Source organism: Apis mellifera, linkage group LG7 (genome assembly GCF_003254395.2).
Source record: "Apis mellifera strain DH4 linkage group LG7, Amel_HAv3.1, whole genome shotgun sequence".
NCBI lineage: Eukaryota > Metazoa > Arthropoda > Insecta > Hymenoptera > Apidae > Apis > Apis mellifera.
The window spans coordinates 13,424,024-13,433,056 of record NC_037644.1 but is presented as its reverse complement, the minus strand read 5'-3'; the positions used below and the strand labels follow the sequence as shown (position 1 = coordinate 13,433,056).

The following is a 9,033-nucleotide window of genomic DNA, read 5'->3' as shown; positions in this document are numbered from 1 at the left end:
GAAAGTATCGTGCAGAATTTTATTTTGTTTTGAAATAGGTATCGAAGATAATACATCTATTCTTTATATGTACGTATTTAAAATAAATAAATAAATAAATAATTTCATAGAATTTCTGTTATCTCTCTTTAAGAACGTGATATAAATATGTATTATTTTTCATTATATTTAGAATTTAATTTAAGTTAATTACAATTTTACAGACGAGATTTTATACTTTTTTCCTGAAATCCTTTTAATGAAAAAATTAGAAAGAAGATCTAATTCTACTTCTGATAAGAACCGAACAATTTCTAAGAATATATAGCAATCGTTTGTTTTCTGTAAATTTTTTATCGAGTCTCATAACCCAAATATGAAGAAAAGACATTTCGAGATACAAGCGAGATATCAGCTAGTTACCTAGAGGGCGGGACGTTTAGAAAGCTGTAAGTATTCGCCCATAAGTCGACCATTTCGAGTGCAAATACGAATTTCTAAAATATTTCGATCCTTTATTTACTGTCGCGTCTTTGGAATGTTTCAAACGTCCCTTTTCTATTTGCACCTACGCATCAAACGATACATGTGTCACATCATATCCACTTCTATACTTTAAAATATTTGCTTTCTATGTTGATGATTTTTCTACTACATTGAAATCAATCGCCTATTAATTTTTTTTTTTAAACAAGAAATAATAGATTTCGCATTTATCTTTTAAATTACGATATATAGAATTAAAGTTATTATAATTTATAGAAAAAAAAATGTTAATATTTTAGAATAATGACTTTCAACTTTCAACAATGACAATAAGATTTTTTTTTTTTAAAGTTAAAAGAAAATATCAGGCGAAAACTAATATCCCGGACACGGAGAAACAGTGAAACTTTTCGTTTAAACTACTCTTCGATACAAACCTGAATATCTGGGGCAACTAGGCGACTAAGTGATTTACGAACTAGAATACTTGAAACATATCGTAAAAATTTCACGTGCAATCAGGTATCTGACTTTTGTAAAATGAAGAATTCACTTTCATTCCATGAATATACATGTATTTTTATTGCATATTTCACGCGAGTTTAGATAATTATCACTCGATTAAAAACAAATTTTTGAAGCGAAGAATATTATTATATTTTATATTTTTTTGCAGCATCTATTTTTTTTAGCTTATTATAATTTTCATTTTTTATTTTCACCATCCGTTTTTCGTAGATCTTTAATCTTTATTACATCTCTCCGCTGCTTTTATTTATTTATTTATTTATTTTTTTTCTTCTTTCTTAAATTCTACTTCTCATTAAATTTGTCGATAAAATATTGAAACAAATTTCACAATTGCCAATGGTTGAAATTTCAAAGAAAATTATTTAAATAACGAGTCGTTGCTTTTGCATTATAATGTTTCTTTCCGCTTTAGCGTGTACTTTCACCGGTGCAGGCGTCTGTGATTATGAGCTTTTCAAATAAAACGCAATGCCGCCATAATTCGCGCGCGTTGTTTCGTTTCAAACATAAATCTTGCAAAAGTATGTAATACGTAGAACATAACTTCTCTTTTTCTTATATCTCTTCTGTTAATAGTAAAATTTATTTTTTCCACATCTTGTGATGATCTTGATATAAATTTTAATAACGTTTGATTAAATAAGATATTATTACACGTTATTTGTCGCATGGCCGACGAATAATATCATAACATAATTTAAAAGTAAAATTTTGTATTTTATTTGGAAGTGGATTTGAATGCTTAATTAATGAAGGAAAATACATTACAGAAATGTAAATAGAAATTGATTTACATTCGAAAGAAAAATATATACAATAATTTTATTTTTTCATAAAAAAACAATTAAGTTTATAAATAATTTAAAAAAAATTGAAAACAAATATAATTTAATGTTACCATTCCTATTTAGAATAATTTTCAACAACACATATAATAATATAAAATTTTTTAACTTTTTTGCAGCAAAAGAAACAACTTTATTTGAAAAATAATAAAAGCTTCCCAAGTGATAATCCTCGCGTCGATCGGACGCCTTTATGGCAATCAATGATGACAGAATATGTGAAAGGAAAAACGATAATGGTCCAACCGTGGAGCCACCTTCCCGGAATCTTCCGGGAGAGAAACCTACGTGGGCATAAAAACGTGGTTGGTCAATCATTGAGGAGGAAAATATATTCGCGCGAAACACGATGCGGGTATACACGGTCGATCTCCTTTTGCCGTTTACTTTTCCATCTAGGTAATCTGGAGCACCAGGTATAACCTTGCTACATAACCTTGCCTCTCCATGAACTTCGCCTTCACTGGACGGTGCCGTAGTAAATATCAAGAGAGCGAAACCGTAAGGCTTGCCCGACCGGATCGCGTTCCCGATCACTTTCTCCGGAACGATGGCCCCTCGTGGTATAAAGAAAGATCGTTGGTCTGGGAGGTGGACAAGGAGGAAGGAGAGCGAGCGTAGCGATGGGATTAAGTTTCTTTCGAACATAATAAATGATTACTATGATTTTGGGATAATTATAAAATATTATGCATTCCTAAGATATTAATTATCAGAAGAATTGTAAATAAAGATAAAGGTAAAACACTAAGTAAAATAAATATAGCAAAGTGGAATCAATTTTAAAGATCTCTATTTAATTTAATTTTTTAAACGATTTCACAGATATATCAGTGTAATAAAATGTAAACAAGATGAAAGGTAAATAAGATTGTATTGGAAGATAAAATGTTATACGTAATTTAAAAAAAGGAAACGGAAACACGTGTCGTTAAAATTTAAATCCAGGAGAGAGAGAAATTCATAACATTTTTATCGAACAATGTGATCTAATTAAGCAAGAAAAAGAAGAAGAAAGGATAGATTTGGTCCCAAATCTCGGCTGAACAGTCGAGTTTCCGTAACACAGAACACTCGCCGGAATCCACCACTATCGTGTCTCGATTTCCTCCAACTATGGGACTACCTCCACCTCCAGGCCGATTTTACCACCACTTTTACCATCTGGCCCAGACACACCACAAGTTACCTTCAGACGATGGCACTGGGGGAGAATACGCGCCTATATAACTACGGCGTTCCACTGATTGGACGAAGTAAGTTACGTTTTCCTGCACTTGGGGAACAAGAATACGCGGCCCGAGCCCGACGGGCGGCATTGCGAGAAATATGAGGATTCGCCCGGGATGCGTGGTCAGTTTTTATTCTTAAAACTTACATACGTTCTCATGACGTTTTTCGTCGTCATCGATCTCATCCGTATCCGTGAAACTTTTAAATATCCTTTCTTAGTAAGCTGGATGTTCTAGAAATGATTTCAAGGATGCGAATAGAACTGATACTTTCGAGATTCATCGTACGTATCTGGAGTAAGTAGTGTCATTATCGAAGGATGGTAATCATTTTGAATGTCAATTTTATTTTGTTTGAGATTTTTTTTTGATGTTGTTAAAATTTGATTACCGTTTAACGATTGGACCAACATTGTATGCTCCAGATGATCATTAAGCTGAGAAATGGAATTAATGGTAAATTTGTAAATAGTAATATATTTGTAATATATATATATTGTATATATTTATAATAGATTATTGTAAAAATTATTTTTAATTACTTTTTGGTTTTCAGAGAAAATTGAAGGAAAAAATGGATTCAGATTTGTTTAGAAATTTATCAATGAATAATTGTAGAATTCAAAAATTAAATATAATCTTATATGACTTCGATAATCGTTATAATTCTTTTCAGTTATGATATATATATAACGATTTGAGAACGGTAGTCAAAACCGGAACTATATGACGCCGGCTACTAGCCGACAAACGTGTTACTTGATTATCGATCAGCGACGAATTTCGAAAGCGATGTTCCATAAACGAACAGTCGTTAAGAGTCATGTCTGGAACTGGGTAGCTTGTAAAAAATAGATTTTGAATGACTACACGAACATTCATATTCCGGGTTCTTATCTTAGATCTAAACGAGATCTATTAAACCAACACTCTGGAATTCAAAGATGAAAAAAACCCTAGCATGCATTTGTAATGAAATTTTATAACATTCGTGCAATTATATTGTTCACAGGTTGCACTAGTAGTGCTATTGCAAGTCGCATTTGTGGCGAGCAAAGCAGTGGATCAAAATCAGCTGCAACAACAAAAGTCTCAGCAACAAACTCAGTAAGTTTAATTGTTTTTTATTACACTTTTCTTATACCTTCTTTACATCAATTATCTTTGAATTTCGTTATTAATGAATTATTTTAAAAAATACTTAAAGATAGCAATACTTTAAATGATTTTTATACATAGATATGGCACATTGGCGCAAAAGAGATGGAGCGATGACTTTGGAAGTCACAGTAATTTGGGTTCCGGCTATGGTGGAGATTCAAGCGGTCATGGTGGTGACATAGGCGGCGGTGATGGAGGTGGCTTTGGCCATTCTGGGGGAGCATCAGCGCTTTCTGCAAATTTTGGTCATTCCGGAGGTGATGACGCTAACGGTGGTTTTGGTCATTCTGGAGGTGGTGATGTTAGCGGTGGTTTTGGTCATTCTGGAGGTAGTGACATTGGTACTAATTTTGGCCATTCTGGAGGCGGTGGGAATGGTGGAGCAATCGAAGAGCATCATGACGACCACCATGATCATCATGACCATGGTTATTGGAAGAAGAAGCTTATCTGGAAACCAGGATGGAAAAAAATTTGGAAACCAGCAAAGAAACAGATCTGGAAGCCTGCTTGGAAAAAAATTTGGAAACCCGTGTGGGTTCCAACGCAGAAGGCAATATGGAAGGACATTCAAGTACCAGTTTGGAAAAAAATTTGGAAACCAGTGTGGAAGGAGATACAAGTCCCGGTATGGAAGGATATTCAGGTACCAGCCTGGAAAAAGATCTGGAAACCCGTTTGGAAACCCATAAAAGTTCCAGCATGGAAGGAAATTCAGGTACCCGCATGGAAAAAGATCTGGAAACCGGTTTGGAAAGAAATTCAAGTGCCAGCCTGGAAAGAGATTCAGGTACCAGCTTGGAAAAAGATCTGGATTCCTGAATGGGTCAAGATCGGCATTCCCGGAGAACATTATCACGGTACCGATCATCATGGATGGCAGTATACCAGTCATGATCTGTGGAAGAAGAAATTAATTTGGAAACCGTTGTGGAAAAAGTATTGGAAACCAGCAAAGAAACAGATCTGGGTACCAGACAAAAAGTTAGAATGGGTGGAAGCCTGGAAACAAATTTGGAAACCAGCTAAAAAACAAATTTGGGTGGACGACAAGAAACTTATTTGGAAGGAAGAATGGAAACAAATTTGGAAACCATCCAAAAAACTTATTTGGGTCCCTGATAAAAAATTGGAATGGAAAGAGGCTTGGAAACAAATTTGGAAGACTGATAAGAAGCTCGAATGGGTACCTGATAAAAAGTTAGCCTGGAAAGAGGCTTGGAAGCAAATTTGGGTACCGGCTTGGAAAGAAATTTGGGTTCCAGCATGGAAAAAAATTTGGAAACCAGTCTGGATATCGGAATGGTTTCCTATAGACGATCACCATCCTCATCACGGTTGGGACCGAAAAGATACACAGGCTTCAGATTCACAGATAGCTCCTTACAGTCCTGACGCTATTTCAAAGCAGAATGCTCAGAGTCAGCAACAACAATATCAAATCGATGAAAATAAGATCAGGTGGGATAGATCATCAAAGACTGAAACTCCATCGATTAGTCAAGATCTGGTACCACCACCAGCAAAGAATCAAAGCGGTCTAGCACAAAATTTCACGTTTCCCCAACGCTGATTAAACAGTATAAACTTTTACCTACAAAAAATTATTTGAGAAAGTATTGTAACATAAGCCACTGTATATATTATTTTAGTCGTAAGAATAAGTTGTAGAGAGTTAAAAGGATTAATCGACAAAGTCCGTATTCTAATGCGTTTTATGTATATTTCCTCTACTTCCTTTTTTTTATACAATGTTGTTGTTGTCTTTCTTTGTTAACCAATGTCGTTATGAATAAAGTTAATTAATATTTTGTTAAAGCGAGTCTTTTATCTTTCTTTTCCAATTATATTACAAGTGAAATTTATAGAAACTTATATTTTTTAGTAAGAAGAAAATTATTAAAATGATACAAATTATTAAATTGCATTATTCAAATAATATAGAGTAATACAAATTGGCTATTTATATGCCCAAAACTGAATCAAAAATATCTGTGGCAAAAAATAATTTTATAGATTGAATTTTTATTAATATTATACGAATTTTCAATAAAAATAGAAACAACGTTTCTCCAATGTTTTTTAATACCGTTTATTTTCACCCTTTCTTCAAACATCCAAATGTCATCTTCGTTTACCAATATAATTATTAATATTTCATTAACACCTTTGCATTATTATATCGCTTATCACGGAATCTAGATTTAACATGACGCAACGTGACCATGCGATCGAGCCGCAGCTGCTGCGAAACCGGAGAAAGTTCATATCTATTATGGAAGGAAGTCGGAATCGCGTTGTATATGGGAGACCTCGACCATAGTGAAAGTATCCATACACTCATACTCGTACATCTCACATATATACACCTACAAAAAGAAATAAATTAATTCGTTATCGAGCTACTACAGTATAGTCAGTAATTTACATATATTCTTATATATATATATATATATATATATATCCAGCTGCGTTATAAAATCAGATCTATGCTATGTTTACATGCGAACAGGATCGAGTAAATACGAATGAACACGAATGAATATAAACGAAGGAAGCAACATGGACGAATACATGGAAATAATTTATTCCTGTTTGTTGATATTCGATTCTAGCGTTTGATTTCATTACTTTAAATAAAGAATAAAGCACAAAAGTCAAAAATTTAATTGTTTAACTTCACGTTAAAGATGTAAATGTATGCGTAAACTATTAAATTTTACACTAACATAACACATTTGATATGGTTATATACGGTGTTACACGACACGTTTCACAAAAGCATTATCTTTTTGACACTCTTCACATCACTCTTCCTAAACAGTTATGCACGTAAGTAAAATTTTTCACCTTTATATATTTATGTTTATGTTAAGAGATTTAATGATACTACTAGTATAGTAAGTATACAACATGTTGCAGATTATGTTCATTGATGTTTGTCACGCTTATAATTTGATGTTTCTTCGTGTTTGTTCGTCGGTCATAAACTTGACTTAATAAGTCATATATGTGCATTACGCCGTGGAATCGGCCTCAATGCACGACGAGAGAAACTTGCTTTGATCCAACGTATACCGTGAGGTCAGACTTTTCATGCGTTGTGTCAAAGAAGAAAAAAGAATCGGAGAAATGTCGTATATTTTCTAATCGACTTACCGGCCATTGCGGTTTTCACTTTACTCAGTCTCTTTGTGTCGATGTTTCGTGTCGATATTTTATTTCGATATTTTATCCCGATGAAATATCATAGAAAATTTAACGTAACTATAGTAAAATTTTTTTATTGAAAAATTTTAATAGAAAAAAATTAGAAAAATTAAAATTTTATTAAAGAAAATTGAAAAAATTGTTTTATATATTTCTTAATATAATATAATTAAATGTAATTATGTATATAGTAAATTTTGAACCTTCAATATCGAACGATTGTAATTGGATTGTAAACGATTGGAATTTTACAAATCAAAAACAAATCAAAAACATAACATAATTCACGCACAAGGATATAATCGACAATTATATACAATTATATATTTTAAATAGTTTCTAAATTACGATTTAAATTTAAATTACGATTAATATAAAATGATACGAATCTAATGGCGATAAAATCAAAAATGACTTGATTTTTCCCATTATTGTGTGGTAATTATATAATTTTTTAATTTAACTATATATATATATATATATATATATAAAATAAAAATTAATTTTTATACATCTATAAAAAAAAACATTAGTAAATTATAGGAAAAGAAAACAAGATAATAAAAAAATAAATATATAATAATAAATAATAAAATAAAAAAGATTGAAAACATATACCATGTATTAAGAAATATTTAAGAAAGAGTATTCATTGTTGTTATTGACTTGTATATGCAAATATTACTTACAAAACTGTGGATACTTACTGTATCCAAGTATATGAAGTCAAATATTATATTTGTTTTAAAAACTCGAAAATTCGCATTTTAATAATTTAAGTCTTAACAATTCAATTTTTATCTCAAACTTGAAAAAAAAAAAGAAAGTCAAAATTTCCAAAACTTTCCAAAATGATTATTTTAGAATAGCAATCGTAGGCGTATCAGAAAGTTCCATTTTATTGCTATTTCATGTTACGAAATACCAAGAATAAGAATTCAAAATAAAAAGATACATAGAAGATATGTATGTGTGTTTCCTTCGCAAAAATATAAAACTAATTGATTTAAGTCAATTAATCGTTTAAGCCATTTAACCTGAAAATAATTCAATACTTTGAATACTTCAATTTCTTTGAAGTATTCAACTATTTTCTTTTTGTATCATTTTAACAAGGTATAATGAAAATAAAAGACAGTTCTTTTGATTTCAATTTATTTCAATTATTTTAATGCTTTTTTAAAATATTTATATCTTAATGAATCGAATAAACAATTATTATTTCGTAAGTAATTACTTTTTATATACCCATTATATTTTTTTATTTGTCCTGTTTCTTTTCTACATGTATTATTATTTTTATTATTTTTTTTTTTTATCATTAATTACATTTTAAATAAGTAAGTATTATATTCGTTGTTTTTTCATATTAGTTTTTTTATATTACTTTTCTTATCTTATCTTATTTTTTTTTTCATTACTTTTTTCTACGTTGAATTTAATAGTCAATTTTTTATATCTATTATTTAACGTCTATTATTTTATATCAATTTTATTTTCAATTTTTCTTATAATCCATTATTCTTTTTTTTTTTTTTTTTTTTTTTTTGATCTAAAGATTTTCATTCAAAAATTTGTTTCATATTGTT

The 9,033-nt window shown here is 30.8% G+C and overlaps 1 protein-coding gene and 1 long non-coding RNA gene across 2 annotated transcripts; one reads left to right on the top strand and one right to left on the bottom strand.

Moving 5' to 3' along the window:
* Positions 1-3,086: 3,086 nt before the first annotated feature.
* LOC409163 lies at positions 3,087-6,052 on the top strand. The gene is made up of 3 exons (XM_392687.7): positions 3,087-3,194; positions 4,086-4,180; positions 4,313-6,052. The coding sequence occupies exons 1-3, from the start codon at positions 3,171-3,173 to the stop codon at positions 5,805-5,807; spliced, it is 1,614 nt and encodes a 537-aa protein (XP_392687.2). The 5' UTR covers positions 3,087-3,170; the 3' UTR covers positions 5,808-6,052.
* Positions 6,053-6,310: 258 nt separating this feature from the next.
* On the bottom strand, positions 6,311-7,494 carry LOC100576694. Its single transcript, XR_120486.4, has 2 exons — positions 7,085-7,494; positions 6,311-6,603 (listed from the first exon to the last, which is right to left on the bottom strand). It is a non-coding gene; the product is annotated as an uncharacterized LOC100576694 (long non-coding RNA).
* Between the last annotated feature and the right edge of the window lie 1,539 nt (positions 7,495-9,033).

What these genes read in the sequence shown, in the direction of transcription:
- LOC409163 (XM_392687.7), top strand. Translation starts at nt 3,171, where the DNA reads ATGAGGATTCGCCCGGGATGCGTG. An exon ending in GGATTCGCCCGGGATGCGTG is followed by an intron (nt 3,195 to 4,085) that starts GTCAGTTTTTAT and finishes TATTGTTCACAG; the next exon opens with GTTGCACTAGTAGTGCTATT. An exon ending in AAGTCTCAGCAACAAACTCA is followed by an intron (nt 4,181 to 4,312) that starts GTAAGTTTAATT and finishes TTTTATACATAG; the next exon opens with ATATGGCACATTGGCGCAAA.